At 42.3% G+C, this 23,141-nt stretch overlaps 1 protein-coding gene across 1 annotated transcript in view; it reads right to left on the bottom strand.

Annotated features, from left to right (window-relative positions):
• The window catches only part of LOC115820679 (adhesion G-protein coupled receptor D2), a 53,244-nt gene that overhangs the window by 12,640 nt on the left and 17,463 nt on the right, over window positions 1-23,141 (bottom strand). The window contains exons 19-21 of the mRNA XM_030784323.1: window positions 8,866-8,907; window positions 4,508-4,561; window positions 1,650-1,821 (exon numbers count right to left, since the gene is read on the bottom strand). Coding sequence (XP_030640183.1) covers window positions 1,650-1,821; window positions 4,508-4,561; window positions 8,866-8,907 — 268 coding nt within the window. The remainder of the gene's footprint in view (window positions 1-1,649; window positions 1,822-4,507; window positions 4,562-8,865; window positions 8,908-23,141) is intronic.

Below are 23,141 nucleotides of genomic sequence, written 5' to 3'. Positions count from 1 at the left end.
TCCCTCTCCCTCTCTCTCTCTCTCTCTCTGCGCATCCTTAGAGCAGGTAAGAAGGAGCGCCCCCACCCCCACCCCCCCCCCCATCCCTGACTGCTTATAAAAAATTGCCGCGTATTAAAAACAAATATTCAATCATGGCTGGTGTTTCCTGGCATTATCAGCGTGTGTCTGCTGTGGATGATTAGTAGAGGTGCTTGTGTATGTAGAGGTGCATATGCATACAGCCCGGCCCCCGGCGGGCGTTTCCCCGTACACGGTCCCCTAAGTCATGCCTGGCAAATCAGCTCCGGATTTGCATCCCCCCCCATTAGTGCCGGGACTAAAGGCACACACGCTCGTGCTAGCCATGGACGATAAACGATAACTTCTGTGTGTGTGTTTGTTTCTTTTGGGGTTTTCGGCTGGGAGTGTTTATTTATACTAGATTGATTTGATATTTCATGCTTTTTAGGTGAGAAACATTAGGGGAGATTTTATGGATATGATATCGATTAGTCTGCAATTGAATATTATATACTAATAATAATAACAAAAACGTATTATTATTATTATTATTATTATTATTATTAACAACTATAATTATTCCAGTTTTAAAAAGATTTTGATTTGATAACGGAATCATTCTGTTTTTCCTCTTTTTTTACTTACACGTTTTATGCAAGCATTCTCAAGCCACAACTGGCAGGCTAATTGGTGTAATTTTTTTTTTTTTTAATTTCATATCAGCATGGGAAAACATCAAAGTTTCACGTTTTCTGAAATCCTGCTGCTCCAGTGGGTACTACAAACAAATTTGGTGCAGTTCGAAGTTCTCCGTTTATGGCATTTCTCATGATAAGATTCATTAAAAAAAAGACGTCTATGACTGAAGCGAAACTGAATTGAATAATCTCAGTCAGCTTGAGTTAGACTATAGATGACTGTAGTATAATTCACGCTCGTTGCCTAACCTCTGTGGCCTGTCTCTGGCATGCACTCTCCTTCAATTACTTTGATGCAGAGCGATAATCAGAGGGTCAAGAGACTGAAGCAGTGCAGTTCAGCGTGAGCCTTCTGGACAATGTTATTGCAGAACTGGTGCTTGTCATGGATGGAGTTCACCAGCTTGTCAGTTGCTACTCCTTCTTCTGAATCTAATGCAGGACAGATTCGTCTCCAGTACGTATGCACGCATACACACGTACACACACACACACTCACTCACTCACTCTCTCTCTCTCTCACACACACACACAGTCATACACACATACACAGACACACGTTTACGCACTCACACACACACACACACACACACACACACACACACACACACACACACAAACACACAAAGCTGTAGCTTTATTCTGCTTGTATCCCTGTTTTTGTGAGCTGACCTGAGTTTCATGACAAACAAGAAGAGCACCCCCCCCACACCAACCTCCACCCACACACACACACACACACGCACGCATGCTCGCACAGAGAATTTCTCTTTCTGGCCTAATATTCATACCAGCAGAGTCCCCTGTATACTCTGTGTTTTAAATCCACTCCAGAACTAAAATAGTATGTTTCTCTATGGGTATACTTGCGTGCTCTCTGTCTCTACACAGAAAGCCTTTGCCATATAAAAAAAAAAACGGGGAGAAAGGAGAGTGTCATTAACTCACTCCTGCCGTTGTAGCTGGAGCTGGTATAGCCCACACAAGCACTGCAGTGTGGGGAGGACAGCATCCCGGGCTGGCAGGTACAGGGCGCTTCACCTCCCTGAGACTCAGGCATGGGGCAACTGCCCGGCCGCGAGGTGGTCACCGAACTGGAAGGTCTGGAACTCACACAGTTCTGCAGAGAAGGGGGGAAAAAAAAAAAAAACGGTGGGAAAGGGGACAGGGACAAAGGCTAAACAGGGAACAACAGTGCTAAAAATAAAGTCGTCACTACCTAGCTTTACAGGACTTACTAGGTATTCATTTATGATCACTGAACTGATTAATTATCCTCTAGTCAGTCGGTAGTTCAGTGCAAACAAGGCCCTATTCCAGGTGCAGTTTTTTTTTATATACAGCACAGGTTTCCAAACAGGTTAGGAAGGATTACATCAGCTACACAATACTCCAACAGCCCAGTTTAAACCGAAGAGCAGTTTAACAGACCAGGGGAAAGACAGGACAAAATTCCAATTGAGCGTGCGAACAGACGTTACACCATCCTCAAGTGTAAAAAACGAAATGAGTGCACGCGCTTGGCCTGGAAACACGCGCGCTTTCTCAGATGACATATTGCTGTCAGAAGAATAACATGAAGCATCCCAGCTCTCCGGACAAATGCTCCAAGCCGTGTCTCCGGGCCTCTTTACAGCGCCGCGAAAGCAATGCAGATCCCAGCCACACTCAAATATACAGTATACGACACACATCTCTGTCCTATATCTTGTCAAAACTTGAATTAGGATCAAAAAACTAATCCACTTCCAATTTATATCTATATTTCAAGGCTGTCTAAGGACAGACCTCCAAGTGTTGTGTGTGTGTGTGGGGGGGGGGCATTTTTTATTTGAGTTGTGCAACTGACAGCTTTATTTCTCAAAGCAATCTGGCTGTGTGTGTACAAGTGGAGGGTCACTGGGGTTAGGAGGCAGTCGGCATCAAGCAAACTCAGAAGCACTGGTCAGATAGACTCGTGTTTATTCCGCACAAGCCAAAGACAGCCTGGGGAGGGGGTCAAACAAACCGTTTGCACAATCTTTGCATACAGTCCCTAGATTCAGATAAGCAGTGGATAAAAGAAAAGACCATCTGAAAATATGCTTGTTGGTTTGTTTGTTTTTTCATAGGAATTGGGATGCCACTTTTAAATATATATATATATATACATAGATAGATAGATAGATAGATAGATAGATAGATAGATATAAAAAGATATATAGATATATAGATATATATATACACATTTACATGTATATGGATATATAAATATATATATAAGCATGTTCATTTTCAATGCTTAAGGAGATACAACAGAGTTAAAATTAGACATGTAAAAAACGTGTGGCCTGTAGGTTTTTTTTTTCCCCTCCCTTCCATACAATGTCCTGAGGACATCCAACACCAGTCTGGAACGCTTGAGAATTTAAACTGACAGAAATAATACAGCGGAATGTGCAGTTCAATATCTGAAATGAATTCAAAATGTAATATCCATCCAAAAAAAAAAAAGGCCCGCATTTAAAATGGCATTACTGTGGACGTAAGTCATCGCGCCCCCCCCCCCGTGCCAGACAAAAATTAAACCACAAGCATAAGCCATAATATGCTATTTCACCGCTTCTCTGGTTTAATACGTAGCCCAGCACTGACGGACACTTTATACACTCATTCACTTCCCAACACTGTCCTGCTACCAAGACGCTGAGGTAGATACACTGTTTCAGGCAGATTTACGACACAGCGGGAGAACACTGGCTAAAAAACATCTGCTGTCGCTGTCGCCGTCGCTACCGCCACCGCCGTGCGGCTAAACTCGACTACGTGGACTCCAAAATTGGAAAATTGCCAGAGAACACTAAAAAAAAAAAAGGTCTCACAGATGATACGGACGCGCAATATATCACGATATATCGGCTTCCTGGGTTCCATTGGTCGCCAGTCATTTTTTACAAGTCCCTGTCTTTACAGTGTCAACCTGTCAGGGGGTCAAAGGGAGGAACGGGGCCATATTCTAAAATCAATCTGCCCTTAGAAATTGTCTCATTCCGCTCTCAATGACCTGATAGTGAGGCGCCCGACTGGGACAAACTGCAATGAGCTATAAACCGTGACAAGCCAGGGTGTATATGTGTGTATGAGTGAGTGTGTGTGTGTGTGTGTGTGTGAGAGAGAGAGAGAGAGAGTGAGCCAGTTGGGGGGGGGGGGGGTTTAATGTGATCATTCATAAGGGACAAGTCACATCCAGAGAGTGAAGAGGGTGAAGACTGAATTGGGGGGAGGAGGGGGGTGTTGGGAGAAGGGGGGTGGGGGGGGTCGGTCGGTGGACTGGGAAGGGGGGGGGCTATTAACTACTTTTAAAGCGCTTTGCAGGGCTAAGTGATCCCAGGGCGAACAGCAGCCTGCCGTATAAATACCACCCTGACAGTTTAATGTGGAGGGCACAGCTCACACAGGATTAGAAACTTGTAACCCCCACCCCCCCCAAGCCCCCTCAAACCCCCCCCCCCCCCCCCGCGCAGTTGACACTGTCGCAATTGAGGTGCTGCTGGCTGAGCCACGGCGGCTGGGACAGAGGTGGACAATCCATCTGAAATATTACCTCACACTCTAACTCCACTGCGCACGCACACACACACACACACACACACGCATACACACGCACACGCACACACACGCACACGCACACACACGCACACACATACACACACACACACACACACACACTGCAAGAATCAAGCATTTTAATATCATATAACGTTACACATTATGAAGGTATGAAAAGAAAGTGAGGGAAAGATGGACATAAATGATAAGAGACTTACAGAGAAGTTCGTGGCTTTTCTCCTCTCTTTAAACCTGTTTACTGTACTGCGAACCTATAACAACAAGAAAAAAAAAACAAACAAAAACAAGACAAAATCAAAACAAAACAAAAAGGTCATTTGGTGGCATTAAGGGATGCAAAACCCCCCCCCCAAAAAATATCAACTTCCAAAGTTTCAGACACAATGAACCACTCTACAAAAAAAAAACGTGTGACACCCCCCCCCCCCCAAAAAAAAGAAGGCGAAACAGAACAAGCCAAAGAGCAGATGCTGCCCTAAAGAAGAGCCTTGGTGCTTTGGAGGAATGGGAGGAGGGGGAAATGTCCTAGTTTGTCACAGGTAATGGTACCTGAAAGTGACACGGAGATACAGCAAAGTAAGGAGAGCGCTTAAAGCCACAATCTGTCACTCGCCTCACACACACACACACACACACACACACACAGAAGCGTTCGAAAATGAAGCGGTAGAGAGAAACAGACCACCCTAGCAGAACAGATTGCATTTGTACCCAGTACACTGTAGAGCTATGAGTACATATACATTTGGTGACAGAGCCGAGTGTCTACCAGTGCATACAAGAATGTATCTATAAAAGAATCCGCTCATACCCCATGCAGAGTTCCTGTGTATTATCTCACGTATCAGGAAGTACGACCAAAGAAATGTATCAAAAACGAACAAGTGTGTAAACTGTAACTGGATCTTAAACAGATTCATAAATGTTTTGATAAAATACGCAACCGACGCGAGTCGAAAAACATTCGGAACTTTTCCATTTATTAGTCGCAATAAAAATGTTGCCCCCTCTTAAATAGTACGTCAGAATAGCATTACAGTGTATAAAGTACCCCCAGAAAAAATAAATGCTATCAATATTTTATCAGCTAGTCACAGTTCAAGGATTGAAATCAGACAGAAAGGGGGGGAAAAAAATGATGTATATAAGTTATTCTCCACATTCCTTCTGGAATTTTCTAAGCTGTAATGCCGTCACCACCACTGTCACTGTTACCTCTCAGAGTCAGCCCAGCGAACCCCCGGGCCAGCCCACCGTGTTAGCGAGTATGCATTATGTTTTATGACTTCATTAGAGCCCGCTGTGTCATAAATTATTCCGCTGCGCACACACACACACACACACACACACACACACACACACACACACACGCACACACACTGGGCATGCTTTGCATAGACTCTGTCACTGTGCCGGCACGGCTAATGAAGAGAGCAGGGTACTTTTGACAGCCTGAGTCTGTTTCAATAACTCTGATTAGAAGGGAGGGGGCAATTTCTCTTCAGTTTCGTTGAGTTTTAACACCCAGACCACACTGTGCCAAATGAGTACGATGGGGGGAAGGCATATGTTTAGTCTAGTTCACATTATGAAAAGCATTTTGTACAAAACTCTCTGAAAATGGTGAAACCGAACTTGTTGAGACTGCTTGAAGTTCCTTTCACGCCGTTTCCGTTTCAATTTTAAGTTTTCGGTTTTCTTTCAAGGTTTGGAGGAATGTAATCACAGTTTTTCGTATAAAATTAAAAAAAAAAAAACCCAGCAGAACATAATTTCCATTTGAAAGTAACACAGATATTAAGATGTGTCGATATCCTTGGAATACGGAGAAGGTAAGAAAAGGTCATTAAAGGGAAAAATTAACAAGATGACCAAAGAAAAAGCAAACATCACATTTGTGGTTTATAATTAGATTTCAAAGACCATAGCTATGCAAGTATACATATATTACTAGCTACATATTTAACTTTTTACAACAGGAAAGGGAAGAAAAAAAGGATTATTAGAATAAGCAAATTAATAAAACTAATGAACATACATGTGTTCACATTCACACCTCATTATAATTAAATATCAAACTAAATAATACCTCAGACAAGCTAATGAACATACATGTGTTCACATTCACACTTAATTACTTTTGTCTTTCATAATTAAATATCATAATTCATGGACTGAAGCCTATGTAGGAAATCAGCTTTGTGTCAAACAACAGAGTCAAAGACATCTCTACATCGACCACTAGAAAAAGTGGAACACATTATTCCATCGTGCGAAGCCAAACGCTTCATACGATTAAAACCAGTTCTGCGTGTTGTAGTCGACTTGAATGTGTGTGTGTGTGTGTGTGTGAGTGTCTGTTGATCTACTTACAATATGAGATCACTGAATTTGGTCACAAAGCGCCTGTAGTGTAAGGAGCAAATCTGCTATGGTGTGTATGCTCTATGTCTTATTGAGATAATCAAAACGTAGGATGTATGAAATGAACCTCATTGTCCCCGGAGATGTAGAGAGGTTTTTCATAAACAAAAACCAGACAGAACAGATCTCTTCACTCTGGCCTCCCTTTCCGCTCTCTAATTATTTGATTTAGCACACCAAAACTTTGATCATTCACTTCAGCTTTTCTCAATTTTTCTATTAAAGAAGCAGTTGCTTTCGGTGTCAGGGGGCGTAATGTAATCCGTCCGCGTTTCTGGTGACATCTTCGACGGTATACCAGACCAAAAAAAAAAAGGAGGGAGAAAGAGAGAAAGAAGTCAAAAGTCAATGGCTGGGGGAGAGAGGGAGAAGGAGAGAGGGACGGAGAGAGAGAGAGAGAGAGAGAGAGAGAAGGAGAGAGAGAAAAAAAGACAAAATGCGAAGATTATTTCATATTAACAAAACCCCTTCTGAAAAAAAAAGCGCGCAGAGTACATGGGTTGCTCACAAACTGTGAAGACCCAAGGGGTCAAGGAAAGGTTAGAGTTAGAAAATAGATTCCTATGCTTTAAAAAAAAAAAAAAAAAAGCCACTTAAGCAAGAACGTGGCTCTGATTTATTCGACAGTGCGGGGGGGGGGGGGGGGGGGGTCAGTGGGCAGTGAGGCGTTGGGTCAGAGCACCGCGTTCACTCAGGGTCACCTGTTCCCCCCGTGCGCCTTTGTGCGGCTCGGAGAGAAGAGAGGTGGGGCGCTAAAGAAAAGGGACCCTGTGGATTGTAAGTGCTCAAGCTGTGGCCCAGGTGGGGGGTGTTGGGGGGGGGGGGGCAGTGTGGGTGGGTGGGCAGAAATGGGGTTGTGACTGGAGGAGGGATATAGAACTGTGCCCAAGCTCTTCTGACCTCTAAAAAGATGTACACCGTACATCCAAAGCTATTCAGATAAGAGCGATATCCTTAAGAGCGAACTCCACACTGTCACTGGACTTTTCAATGACGCAGAACTGGCTTTTCAACACGGCTCCTTATAGAAATCAGCAATGACCACTTCAACAGAGTCCTATATGGTCAAAAATTCACCAAGTCACAAAGAGCCAAACAGAACAGATAGATAGACAGACAGACAGACAGACAGATAGATAGATAGATAGATAGATAGATAGATAGATAGATAGATAGATAGATAGATAGATAGATAGATAGACAGAAAGATAGATAGATAGATAGATAGATAGATAGATAGATAGATAGATAGATAGATAGATAGATAGATAGATAGACAGATAGATAGATAGATAGATAGATAGATAGATAGATAGATAGATAGATAGTTTCTCTGGGCACAATGCACAGTAACTGCTCACTGCCGTTAAGTAGTTAGGATGGGTTAAGTGCAGAGAAGAATTTCCCTACAGAGTGTCACAAAAGAGTAATACAACACAGGTAGGTATGCAAGTAGACAGATATACATACATACATACATACATGCATACATACATACACAGATATACATGCACATATAAATACTCATGTATAATATCAGAGAGGTTATGCTGGGCAAGCAGAGAGACAAACAGATTTTAAATAAATCCTCACACAGTGCACATCAGAAACAGTATGCTTTTTTATATTCTGACCAGAATTTAGATGGGAACTGTTCACAGGAAAAAAAAAAAAAGGTTTATTCAAATAAGCCTCATCCATTAAAAGTATTTTTTTCCCCACCACACTCCCACCTATTCATTTTTGAAAAAAGTATCTAAATGGTAATAACAACCATTTCAGTATGATGTTTCTTCGCCGTACACTACATTCTGTCCCCTGCATATTTTTGTGTGTGAGCCTTACTGTCGACTTAGCCTAATGTCACAATGTTAAATGGAAGACCATGAGTTTAAAAACTTAAAGAGGCATTGAAATATTAGCCAATGTAGGTGAGGAATGGCTGCCTCTTCACTCGGGGTGTCAGTGTTTAATGGCCAGCCCGGATGCATATAAGTTAGCCCAAGCATGAAGGGCAGTGGAACAGCCATGTGGAAAGACGCAGCGGCTCCGTCCCTTTTGGTTGGAGCCATCAGAAACTTGTCATTTCTCTCACTCACTCCATCAGCCTTGAGAAACACTGCAGACTTACCTCTGTGTTGTACACTCCATATATCAGGAAGATGAAGAGACCCTGCAGAAAAAATGGAGGGAAAGAAAGAAAGAGAGAGAGAGAGAGAGAGAGAGAGAGAGAGAGGGAGAGAGAGAGAGAGAGTGAAAGAGAGAGAGAAAACGAGAGAGAAAAAGTTGTTAATGTTTTATTATTACATCTCATAAAGGGGAAAAAGCAAAGCACCTACAGAAAAAAAAGAAACTTTTCACGTTACGTTACCATACAACACAGTTGTCCGACATAGAAATAAAAATTACTTTAAAGGTTTAAAAGAGTTGCCGGCTCTCCAGACTAAAGCACTGCACTGTTCTTTTTTGAACTCAATTGAGGACGTAAACCCAAGGTTTTCCTGAGGCTTTGTCAGACAAACGGATTTCAGTCTCAAGTGCCTATGTTCAATATTATTTCCTTATAAGTACATCACATATGTAGGAGGAGACAGACTGTTGGCCAGAGAGGGCTTATCAAGCTCTATCCAGAGAAGAGAGGAGTCGAGACGAGACAGGATAATATAAGAAAATAAGAAAAAAAAAAAAAAAAAAAAGAAAACTATTTAAAGTTGACAAAAAAAAAAAACCTATGGTAAGTGCTGAAAAGGGTAAGAATGGGATGCCCTTGGGGCCACAAAGGGTACACATATGGTCAGGGAAAAAAAGTGGCAATTTCTCGTTATTTCCATTGTTATCGTCGGGGTGTGCAAGCTGCGCTTTCACCTTCGTCCATAATACAGTCCACGGTTCTCCACAGAGTAAGGACAATGTTTACAAAGGAAGCTTTTTAGGCCGGAATGTTACTGCCTGTGCACAGGAATCACACGTGGTGTAAAATAATATTTCCTTCATTAAAAAAACAAAAAAAAACCCACTACAGATCACCATAAAGGTCTAATGCGTCATCCTAGAAGCTTCAGGGATAAGCGGAAAACTTCAAAATATTTCGTGTATGTTACAGTTATAAGAACATACTTTTGCTTATTGAATTGCATATCTTTCGGAGTCCCTTCCAAAGGCACGACGGTGTGACGCGGGCTTAGCCATCAATCAACCGAGAGTTCGGGACATCCAATTTACCAGAACTAGATCTCAATGGATCACCACTGACAACACCATTTTTTTTTTTTTTTTGGAGGTTCGTCCCAAACGGCACCTCGGCGCGTTTTTTTGCCAAAATTCTCGCCGGGCCGAGGATCTCCCAGAGGGCCGTTCTGTTTAAGGGCGCTACGAAAGGCCCGTCGGTTCCATTTATCACAGATCAAAGAGACAGCAAATGAAAACAGAGTGTGCTTGGGTACCAATTGCAGGTCTACGGTCGGGTTTTTTTTTTACTCCTCAGCTAGAGCAACGATGAACTGTAGCAAAGCATAGAGCACGTGTCTGCTTAGTTCCCAAATTCTCATAAAAAGTCATAAATTATTTCGTCTGTTTGTGGTCGTCTTCACTTATGCCAAAAACATACGCTTCTGGGTGCTTTGGAAGCACGCCTGCATGCGCACGTACGGTAACAATACACAGAGACAGTGGGAGGTAATTTGCAGAACATAACCCATTGTTTTGCATTAGATTTGCAATTTCCTACTTAATACCGCAAATTAATGATCGTGTTTTTTTGATCATGTCTCTTATTTGTGATTATTATTTATTTTTATCTTATTTTTATTTATTTTTTTTTTTTTTTTGGTGTTGCGAACAAAGAGGGAAAACATCGCACATATTTAGGAAAAATGATCAATTAGAATATAATTGAGTTAAAAATAAAACGGCACCAAAATAATGACGACGGATTGTTTAAAATGTTAATTCATTAATTTTTCCTGTTAAAAACAAACATATAAAAATGGAGCGTATTATTTAAATACATTCTGTGTTTTTCTAAACACATTTTTGTTTCTTTTGAACTCCGTAACAAAACGGAAGAAATTTATGCAAAGAATTGGGATAGTTGCTCTCAAAGTATTACTGTACTTCAAACAAAATGCATAAATTAATTACAAGCAAACTAATTAGGAAACAATTGTAATGTTAAGACAAAACCGGCATACATTGTGTTGAAAAAACATACATCACCCAAGAGAATGCACTTTGGCACAGAGAGGGTAAGAAATGAACATTCATTTGAATAAAGAAGACTTCTTCCGTCCGCTAAACGAACGCAGCCTTTATCCACGTACTTCTGTTTCATAAACTAAAAACCATGAGGTAAAATTCAAACTGAAAAACTCTAAAATATCCTCAAACACTCTTAAAAGCACACTTCTGCTTCACTTTTCTTTTTCTTTTTTTTGTAAAATCTTCCTTTAAAACCGCGGCCCAAGTCAATAAGGCGCGTGCGTCTTCATCATAAAAAGACAAACATCGCGGTCTAATTACACTGAGCAAAAGTGCAAACACTACCATTATGAAGACAAAGTCACCAGGCAATAAAACCTTTTCCATGGGTCCACTCAAGCGCGTCCTTTTCAATCCAGCCTACGTACTGTGTCGAACGTAGATAAATTCTACTCAAATTTAAGACCATACATCAGGGAAGCATTTTACTGCTTCAGACAGGATGGAGAGAGAATGCACTATACACTAGAATGAGTAAGAGCCTTTGCTCCTGATTACCTGGTGACAAGATACAGAAATTCCCTTTACTTTTCATTTAGGACCTTTCTTGTCCTGCTTTATGGATGTGTGCCTTTACTTTCCCCTCTCTGTGTGCGCTAGAGCCAACGTAACAAATGATTCCAAATTTTCACACTTGACCATCTCTTCTCTGTATGTTCTTTTTTTTTTTTTTTTTTAAGCCCTAATGCACAAAGTTAGAGAGAGAGAGAGAGAGAGAGAGAGAGAGAGAGAGGTAAAAAAAAAATCCAACAAAAAAAAAAAAACACCCTTTTTTATTTATGACGTTGTCCTTGGTAACCGAAATTTCAATATACTGAAATGAAAACTATGATTAAAGAGACAGGGAGGGTAGGCAAGGAGAGCTCAGGGCATCTCTCCTTTTCCAAGACCCAATATATATGTATATATACATATATATATATACATATACATATACATATGTATGTATGTGTGTGTGCATGTGTGTGTGTGTATGTATGTATATATGTATGTATGTATGTGTGTGTGTGTATATATCTATATATATATATGCACACAGTATATACAGTATGTGTATATATATGTGTGTGTGTGTGTGTGTGTGTGTGTGTATATATATATATATGTCATATGCTAACATCCCCTCTCTCCCCAGCCCCTCAGTATCAAATGGACCTGACCGGATGGAGAGATGGAAGGATGTGGAAACAACAGGAAGGTGTGAAAACCTTCCATATTTTCATTTTTGCCCCCTCTCTGAGCGACCGTTCTCATCACTGACGGGTATGTACCTAAATCACTGTGTCCAAAATCTGTTTCTGTTTCTGCTACTCATCGGACAGCAGCAGCACGTCTATGGTGTGAAAGTTAAAGCCGTTTTTTGTTTTTTTTTTCCCTCCCCCACTATATCAATTTATCAGTTTTGGAAAATACACTCTGAATCATAAACTGACGGTTTTACAGATCGTTAACAAAGGTAAATGTGCCTACCAGACGAAAGGAGGAGGAGGGGGGGGGGGGGGTTGATTCATAAAGCGTCAATATTTCAGCAGTGTTTTGTACTTTAGCCAATGGCCAGTTTTGAAAAGTGATTTGAAAATGAGGTACGGCATTGAGTTTCTGATGATACTGTGCGAGTGGGACAGGGAGCAAATCAGGTGTGTGTGTGTGTGTGTGTGGTTTTTTTTATATAGCGGCGTCTTACTAAAGGTGAAGGCCGACAGAGAGCAATCGCAGGTCAACAATAAACAGAGGAATCAGATCAGAGCTCATTCTCTCTCAGTGCAACGCACACCACCACTACACAGCCTGAGGACTGTCTACATTCACACCACCACACACAGCCAGACGACTGCCTACATCTACACCACCATCACACACAGCCAGACGACTGTCTACATCCACACCACCACCACACACAGCCAGACGACTGTCTACATCCACACCACCACCACTACACACAGCCAGAGAACTGTCTACATTCACACCACCACACACAGCCAGAAGACTGTCTACATCCACACCACCACACACAGCCAGAAGACTGTCTACATCCACACCACAACCACACACAGCCAGACGACTGTCTACATCCACACCACTACACACAGCCAGAAGACTGTCAACATCCATACCACAACCACACACAGCCAGACGACTGTCTACATCCACACCACTACACACAGCCAGAAGACTGTCAACATCCATACCACAACCACACACAGCCAGACGACTGTCTACATCCACACCACCACACACAGCCAGACGACTGTCTACATCCACACCACCACCACACACAGCCAGACGACTGTCTACATCCACACCACCACCACACACAGCCAGACGACTGTCTACATCCACACCACCACCACACAGCCAGAAGACTGTCAACATCCACACCACCACCACACACAGCCAGAAGACTGTCAACATCCACACCACCACCACACACAGCCAGACGACTGTCTACATCCACACCACCACCACTACACACAGCCAGACGACTGTCTACATCCACACCACCACCACACACAGCCAGACGACTGTCTACATCCACACCACCACCACACAGCCAGAAGACTGTCTACATCCACACCACAACCACACACAGCCAGACAACTGTCTACATCCACACCACCACCACACACAGCCAGAAGACTGTCTACATCCACACCACCACCACACACAGCCAGACGACTGTCTACATCCACACCACAACCACACACAGCCAGACAACTGTCTACATCGACACAGCCAGAAGACTGTCTACTTTGGGAGAAGGGACTGAGATACAGAGAGAGCAAGAGAGAGAGAGAGAGAGAGAGAGAGAGAGAGAGAGAGAGTGAGAGAGTGAGAGAGTGGAGAACCAGAAATGCATACTAAATACGTTATAAAGCTTTTTTAAAGCATACTAAATACGTTATAAAGCTTTTTTTGTGTGATTATAAAATAATCACACAAAAACCAAATCAGTCAAATAAAGAGAAAAATACGTTCTTCTTTTACATTTCACTCATGGTATCCGCTACATTTACGTTGAATCATACAACTTTCTTTTCAAATTTAATTACATAAAAGAGGCAATCATGCATCTTTTTTTTTTAACAATTGCAAATATAATTTATACACACTACCTAGGTATCAAAAAGTGCTATTTTTACTTGTATTCAGTGGTTTAAAAATCTCCTCTATCCCATCAAATGAAACTATCCAACAAGGAAATGAACTAAAGGATGAAATAAAGGCTGAATTCCACACTGGGTGGAAAGAGAACCTCTTTCATGTTAGAGAGAGGCCGACATCAGCCTAGTTTCGAACTAAGCATAATGATAAGAACTCCCATGCACGAGTACAATTCCTGAAAGATCCTTCTCAAGGTCTGGGAATGCACATACTCTCAGTGTTCTGCCCTATTAAATGCAAAGCGACTCATTTTTTTTTAAGGGATTACGGATAATAAAATACGCTCAAAAATTCAAAAAAACAAACATTGAGTCTTTACAGAATTACACAAACTAATACAATTTTTTTTTTTTTTGACTCCAGCGCTCAGAAGCAAACGTGATAAATTTATCGCTTGGGGGGTCATAGGATTGCAGGACTTGTCTATTGCTACCATGTGGCTACAATTACAGAAATCAGAGACAGAGACGTCTGAAATGCTTTGGGGGGGGGGGAGGGGGGGGCAGAAAGAAAGAAAGAAAGAAATCACACTTCTTTCTCTGAAAGACCTGTTAATGTCTCTGACCCCTCTTCATGAAAACAGTTTAATTAACTTGTATACATGACGCTCAGTTTCACCGCTTGCAGCCTTTCAAATAAACCAGGACGTCAGTCCCGGGTTACGGCTTGATGTATCGCAGAACCGCATCTGATACGTCCTCTCTCTGTGCGCCCGGGCCGGCTCAAACGCGGCGGACGTGGGCTCAGAGACAAATCCGCTGGCAGGAGACGTTTCCAAACCAAGCACAGCTGTACCATTTTCAGTCACTGAGAATTATGATTGAAGAACTTTTTTTTTTTTTTTTTTTTTTTCCCCCGAATACAAATGGAATAGCGACATAACACATCACAAGTACAGGTGTTTTTTTGAGCGCAAGTATATATAAAACCTCGCCCGGTGTGTCACCAATAAATCTGTCGATAAATATTTAAAGCTTGGCTTCGATAAAATAAATATGATATTAGAGCATTCTAACAGCATTCTAAGACATTACAGAAATGGCGATTTACTCTGGCGGTGTAAGAAAAAGAAAAAAAAAAACCCAGTAATATCAACCTTACACATGTCTTCATTTTCTAGGAACTCATAAACTGACTATCTTGCTTTTACGCTTGAGAAAATTTACACTTGCCAAAAGGACTCTGGACTCCTACAATAACCTGGCATTGATTTAATTGACGTTTTGGACGGCGCAATCTTTCGAACGTCCAGTAAGAGTTTGTTACAATCGGCATTACACGCAAGTCACGCCATGATTCAATTTTCATCCTTCAACACGAGATCATTTACGTGCTATGGAAAAAGCTGCCAACTATTTCCCACATCAGTCTAACTGCGGCTCTCCTGCTAACACAGCTGCATTATGGGTCAGGGTACAGAGGCTCTCCTACAGACTCAAATAAAGCCAAAAGGTGATGAGCTGATTTTGACACAAAAATCAATACACGTCCAGAGCATGGACGAGAAACTGGAAGGAGGACGGAGAAAGCTTTTAGAGCAGGCTGAGAGGATGAAGGAGAGAGAAAGTAAAAGACTGAGAGAAAGAGAATGACAGAGAGAGATAGAGAGAGGAAGATAGAGAGAGATAGAGAGAGAGAGAAGGGAAGAGTGAGAGAGAGTGAGGAGGGGAGCATGTGTGTAGGTGTGTGGGTGTATGTGTGTGTGTGTGAGAGAGAGAGAGTGAGAGAGAAGAGAGAGAGAGAGAGAGAAGAGAGAGAGAGAGAGAGAGAGAAGAGAGAGAGAGAGAGAGAGAGAGAGAGAGAAGAGAGAGAGAATGCAAAGTTTACCCCAAACACTGCAGCCTCAGCAACAAGAGGACAAAGAAGGGATGATAGAGAGGAGAGGAGAGGAGAGGAGAGGAGAGGAGAGGAGAGGAGAGGAGAGGAGAGGAGAGGAGAGGAGAGGAGAAGGATACCCATGGGCTATCTAGTGCCGAGCAGAGGGGCTGAACTGTACACAGCTTGAGGCAGTGGGGGAAAAATGGGAGAGTTATTAGCTTAGCCCTGAAACACCTACTTAATATAGGGGCCAGCGGTGATGGCTAACTGAGCCGGGCTGGGGTGACAGCTTCTGGACCTGCTTGAGGAAATCCAATTGAAAAGCAGCCAAGAGGAACAACAAGCTCCAAACAGATGTTCCCAGCTACCACCGGCTCAACGGTGTATACAGCAGAAACACGCCCCCCCCACCCCCCCCACCTCTCCCCCACATCTGACACACAATCTCAAATCATAATAATAATCCAAAAACGCATCCTGAGGAAATTAGCTATAATTGTATGACTTTCAACAAGTCAGGACACTATGTTTTTACAAAGGATGTGTGATGCCTTGTAAACGGAGTCATTCTAAAACGCAGCCTTTCCGCTCTCATATCACAGTTAGCTCATTCACAACAAAATACATTGTCCAAAAAAAAAATTACATAAATTAGGAACGGCCAGGCATCAGTCTGGTCTATGAAGTGGAGGCTGAAAAGACAGTAACAGTAAAAAATAAAAACACAGCGATATAACCGATAAAGAACAAGCTATGGAATATGGTTAAACGAACGATTGTTAATGACAAAAATCTACAGATATCCATAAACCGTAAACTGCGCATGAATTGTTTGGCTTTGGATTTATCTTTGAGAAAATGCATGATCGACGAAGGACAAAGGTTAAAGTGGAAGATGAAGAAAATTAGGGTTTATCAGCGTTCCTTATATGTAGTTTCACTGACTGTTTTGGAACCGTGCAACTCTAGTTTGCTGGAATAACACCAACGTGTATTGTTTTTTGAGCTGGGTGTATTACCACAATTAAGAAAATTTCTCACAAATGTGGGTGTAGCAACTCCGAATGTGTAACTAAACACCTCAAAGTCCTGCTGCGCAGATGTATGAGAAAGTGAAGATCGAGCGAGAGAACTGTAAACAAACTAGCTTTTAAACAAGACAATTTTGAGTTGCATGCTCCGCGGGCCAAGTCAAACATACCCAGGGAAAATTGATACAAACTTTTAACACAGGGGTCAAACCGCACTCTTTGAACTCGGAGGGGAAAGCACGACGCATATGCCAAAGAGCTGTTTAATTAAAAACGCTTAGGTATGTAACGGACGTTTTCTCAGCGCCCTCTTGTCAAAAAGCATGAAATCCCGCTGCCAATCTCAGGCATATTCTAATTACGGACTTTCCACTGACAGCCAGAAAAATGTGCGGGCCCTTTTTTCACTCGAGATCCACCAGCTGCGACCGGAGCTGTGTTCCCGGCTCTCCAGCGCGGGCTCCGGGAGTTTTCTGTGGAGAAAAATCCTCATTTCTAGAGCCTCAGTCACAACACAGGGAAACACGCCTCTGTCTTCACTTGGCAGTAAACGATCACATATCGACTGTTCGGCGATATAGCAGAATCTCTACGATGCAAAAACAGCTTGAATGACGACGATACGTAAATGAACAAATGAATGAATCAAGGAAAACGTTTTAAAGGCCCGAAAAGCTGTTTCGTGAATTTGTAATTGAACATTTACACCTTTTTCATAATGTGGCGATATGGCTGGTTTCTTGTGCGTTTGAAATTCCCAGTGCACGAGTGTCTCTGAGAGAGCAAGCTAAACAGAATACCACAGCGTAATCATATGAATTACAGACATAAACAGGACCACATGAGGTTGGAATGTCAATGTTGAAGGTATTGTTTTAAACAGAGAAAGAGAGAGAGAAGGAGAGAGAGAGAAGGAGAGAGAGCGAGGGAGAAGAGAGAGAGAGAGAGAGTGAGAGAGAGAGAGAGAGAGACAGACAGAAAGGACCAGAAAGAAGCTCTAGCATATTCTGCCTGTACCCCTGTGGAGTTTTTGTGAGTAGAGCTGAATTTCATGACATACAAGTGGACTGCCACACACACACACACACACACACACACACAAACACATCCACATACACACACGCGCACACACACATGCACATACACACGTGCATGCAGGCACACACACGCGCATGCACACACACACACACACACACACACATACACAAGCACAGACACACAAGCACACACACACGCTCACACACATTGCAGAAGGATTCATCATTATCAAGCAGTAGTCTGTGCGGGTGTCATATACAATCAGGCTTTACCACGGATCGCGGGGCTTCAAAGTGAAAATGAATGGTAGCTCATGGACATGAAGACTTCATAAATCTTTGTTTTCCAGCCCCTTTGTTCCTTTTCTCTCTCTCTCTCTCTCTCTCTCCCTCTTTTTCTTTCTCTGCTCTGTGGGTCCACTACTGTCCGTTAAGTGGCAGAGAATAACCTCTTTACTCATAGGTGTAGACAGTTATTATTTAAAGAATTCTCTCTTTTAAAAAAAAAAAAGAAAAGAAAAGAAAAGAAAAGAAAAGAAAAAAAGAGAAACTAACTACATTTTCTTTTCAGTCACCCCGTTTAGTCAGGAACATGATTACATAATATTTACATGCCGTTAAATGGGCCATAGATTTTCACTTATGACGAATTACGGTTGGTGGAAGGTTTTAAAATGTGATAATCATCAAATTTGTAACCACTTGAGAGAGAGAGAGAGAGAGAATGAGAGAGGGAGAGAGAGCGAGAGAGCGAGACAGAGAGAGAATGAGAGAGAGAGAGAATGAGAGAGAGCGAGAGAGAGAGAGAGAGAGAGAGAGAGAGAGAAAGAGAGAGTGAGAATGAGAGAGAGTGAGAGAGAGAGAGAGAGTTAAAAGTTAAAGTCACCGCGGCTGTTACGGCTTTCATCTCCCTAATGAGTCTAATTCAGGCGTTTTGACGTGCCCGGGATGGCTTTGGGGGTGATTTCCCAGCCAACCCCTGGGTCTATCTCAAAGGTGTTTGATTGGCACATGCTTTCACTTAATGAGGATAATTACTAGAAATAACAACGCAAAACCTCCATCTGCTCAGTGTTAAGAGGAGGCCAAGCGACGGCCGCAGAACTGTCAAGCCAGGCACCTTCAACTCAACCCTCTCCAACACAAACCATACACCCATCCCCAAATCTACCCCGTTCTCCCTTAACCGCCCCCCCCCCCCTCCTGCCCAGAGCCCTTCGACAAGAACCAGATTAATAGGAATCAACGTGTCCCCGTAAACAGGGCTCGGGCAAAGGCAACACGGCGCGCCCGCAGGAAACGACAGGAGGGAGGGAGAGAGAGAGAGAGAGAGAGCGTGCGTACAGACGGGGGTACGCCTGTGTGACAGCCCGCTCTCTCAGGAAGGGCAAGAGGCCAAGAGGCTGAAAGGTATCGGTGAACGCCGGTTCTCCCTGTCCTTCTCTTTTCTTTTCTTTCCTTTTTTTTTTTTTTTTTTGGTTTGCTTTCTTTCTGTTTTTCACAATGCCCGAGCGGCTAAAATACGTGTGGGATTCCCCATATTCATAAATACAAACCCTTTACCCTGGATCCCTGGATTGATTTTGCCGTTTGTCGTTAACTCCAATTTTTCAGAGCTTTGCTGCTAATGTGTCAGAGACATCTGCAAAAAAAAAAAAAACAACAACAACAAAAAAAAACTGTTTTGAACTCATAGCCTTAACCTTCAACAGCATTCATTCCTAAACATGAATCCTTAGACACAGACAAAACACTGAATTTTCACTTTTCAGTCAATAACAGCTATGTTTTACAACCAGACTATCGCTTTCTCTGAAGGAATAACAGTGTACAAACAGAGAGGGTATGAATAATGCATACTTAACATGTTCATTTCTATTTCATTTCTGTGCACAACATGAACCTCTTTCTCACAAACTGCCAACAGCATTTGTAAGACTTTACAAATAATAATAATAATAATAATAATAATAATAAGAGTAATAAGAGCAATAATAATAATAATAATAATAATAATAATAAATAACAACAACAATAATGTCTTTTTTTCTGCCCTGTGCTGACCTAGTTCCAGTTAATTAATCTGCAAAGCATAAATCAAAGAAAACCTCCCTCACGTAGATTAAAACAGATTTGAAGCAGATTCTGCTGTGTGTTAAGGCATCTTTTTGCTTTTTTGAAATCCCTCATTCAACTCCAATGGACACACCCAAGCCTCAGTCAATCATGTGACAGTGCGAAGCGATAAATCATCAAACTTATAAATAGAATGTTCATTGTTCGACTTATGTGCAATTTGGGTGTCGGAATGGTTCGGGAGGGGTCAGCCTGGGAGGGGGAGATGGCTGGGGGTGGGGTGTTATTATAACAGGGGTCACAGAGTCGCCCCCCCCCCCCAACCCCATGGGGTCATGTGATCCCCCCCACTTCTAACCAGTCTTCTGCCAAAGTAACGGCATGGTTTGCTTTTCTATGACACTAGCTATTACTAAATGGAGCTGGCAGGTAATTCTAAAGCAAATAAATGCTGGAGCTCGTCAAATAAGAGACGTTCTTTTGGCGACGCGAGATCACACAACACCCTCTCCTCCTGTCAGGCAACGCGGAGTCAGAGAATCTGATTTTTACTCATCCAGTATCGAACAATCAGGTTCACCCCCCCGTTTGTTCTGAGCTTCTTTTCCTGCACCTCGACGCCTTAACTCTATTGGCATTTTGTCAGTGCCGCATCCTCCGTCATTAAAAATGTGCAGTGAAGTGGTCTCAAGATGAGGGTTTAATACATGAAGAAAATGATAAACATTCACTTCAGACACTCGAGCCGCGCCGAGACTAGAACGAACTTAACTGACAACCACTTTGTCAAGAAGTGTTTTAAAGAACGTGAGCGGCAGGAAACCCTGTTAATTGCAGTTTGGTTCTCCGGCAGCTCAGATGTTCCACAACGACACAACAACGTGAAAACGACCAAGTAATGGCACACTAAACAGTCACCGTCATCTCGTTTGCGTTTAATTCAGCGATCAGTCATAATCTAACAGCTCTTTTTTACATCAATTCTCTAATTCATCCCAACGGGATTATTACGCGTTTAACCACCGACGTAATTTCACAGCTATAAGAATAAAAAAAAAGAAGCTACAACGAGGTTGAGTAGAAATCTGCCGTGCTGCGGAACAGAACAAACGTAGTTCATTTGTTATTTTTTTACAGGACACTCCTAAAGTGTTATGATGTTGCTCTAAGTCCGCAGGGCAGATGAGCATAAAGCTCTGTTTGTGTGGGATGTGAAAATACGTCCACAACTGGCACGGCTTACTCTGGTGCCAAAGGGATATGCTTTCTTCCTTCTCAAACAATTCCAAATGAAAAACATTTCCCTGGTAATCCGTCCATTAAGGGGTTTGGGGACACACTGACAGGAGCAGACAAAGAGAGAGTGGAGGCAGAGGAGGTGGAGGAGGTGGCTCTGGCATTGTATTGGAAGAGCAGGAGCAGGACACCTGTCTGGCAAAGGAGATTCCTGTCTTGTTTTTGTTTCTTTTTTGTGCACAGTGGGGTTTAAAATAAGCGGCCGCTCCTCCGTGAGAGAGTGGGAAACGGGGAGGTAAGGCCAGAGTGCACGAATTGTACATGGCCCATTCCCAAAAGCCCCTCTACCAGCCACCACCCACCCACCCAACCCCCCCCAACACACACACACACACACACACACACACACACACACACACAACGCGACGGAGAAGTCCTGGAACCCACGTCAGGAGCATTCCAGAACATTCCACATGGAAAGCCAGAGAGTTGGGGGGGGGGGGGGGGGGGGTACGGCCTACTGCCACTTCTGTGGGCACGGACTATAAAACACAGCTGCGACGGCAGAGAAGAACAAACACCCATCCCGAGCGTTTTGCTTTGCTCTTAATAGAACAGCCGTTGCTCTCAGCCAATCAGCTCAGAGCAGGCTCTGCCTGTGTCACACACTGCCATACGGTTCTCAGAATGTCTGCAGAGTTACAAAAAGGCTGGCTCTCTACTAAAATTTTACTATATTTAAAAATCAAGGCATAGGCCTAAGTTTAGTGCTTCCACACATACATGTAGCAAAGGCTCCAAGAAAATAGCATGTGTGTGTGTGTGTGTGTGTGTGCGTGTGTGCATTACTCGAAAAAATAATCCATAAAATTTCCAACAGATACAACAGCATTACTGAAGATATTACCGAATTTTAAGCCAAGGTCAGAGTTTTGTGTTGACTGCTGTAGATAAATGTGTGTGAACTAAACTGCAAATTTAAACCGTTTTTAGCCACTTAAGGCAATTCTTACTATATAAGCAACCATTTTAAAGACAAATAAAACCAAAGACACGCTACCTATTAAGAAATGCTACCCTAAATGAACCACAAATCATTCTTAAAAGCAGTATTAAATTTAAAGAAACATGAAATACTGTTTTAAAGCTAAAAAGATAAATGTACAAAAAAAAAAGAAAGAAAAAAAAGAGAAACTGTAGCAAACATCCAAGCTAAAAAATTTCCTGATGAAAATGAATCATCCAGTCTGTATGAGTTTCTCCCAGCTTTCATATTCTATCAATTTAATTTGATTAAATGCAGTCCCCACATTAGCATCTGGAAAATGTGAAATCGATTATTTTGATTACCACAATTACTACATGTCGAGGATTGGTATCGGAAGCCTGCTGGAGGCCCTGGGGTAAAATTCGACCACGGAGAAACTTCCATTGGCTGATTCTCCTGCATGTGACCGGGCTACCGCAGTGTTAGCCATATATTTCCAACAGCCCTGAAAACAGTGGATCTAAAATTACCCAAGGCATCTACAAACAGGACCCATGTAGAACAATTTGTAAAATATTATGCAAAGATAGGTCTGTGAATCATCCACCGGGGAAAAAAAAAAAAAGTCGTTCATGAGCTGTAATCAATTTATATAGAGTGTTCAGATCAACGTTTTTGCATTAATAAACAACATACTTTTTTTTTTTTCTTTTTTTTTTTAAACAAATAGCAACAGTGATAGATTCATTGGTGACATACAAAGTCAAGTGCTGATTATCTTTGCATATCAACGATATGCAGA

Source organism: Chanos chanos, chromosome 9 (genome assembly GCF_902362185.1).
Source record: "Chanos chanos chromosome 9, fChaCha1.1, whole genome shotgun sequence".
NCBI classification, from domain to species: Eukaryota; Metazoa; Chordata; class Actinopteri; order Gonorynchiformes; family Chanidae; genus Chanos; species Chanos chanos.
The sequence above is the reverse complement of the archived record's forward strand: the minus strand, read 5'-3'. Positions and strand labels throughout refer to the sequence as shown.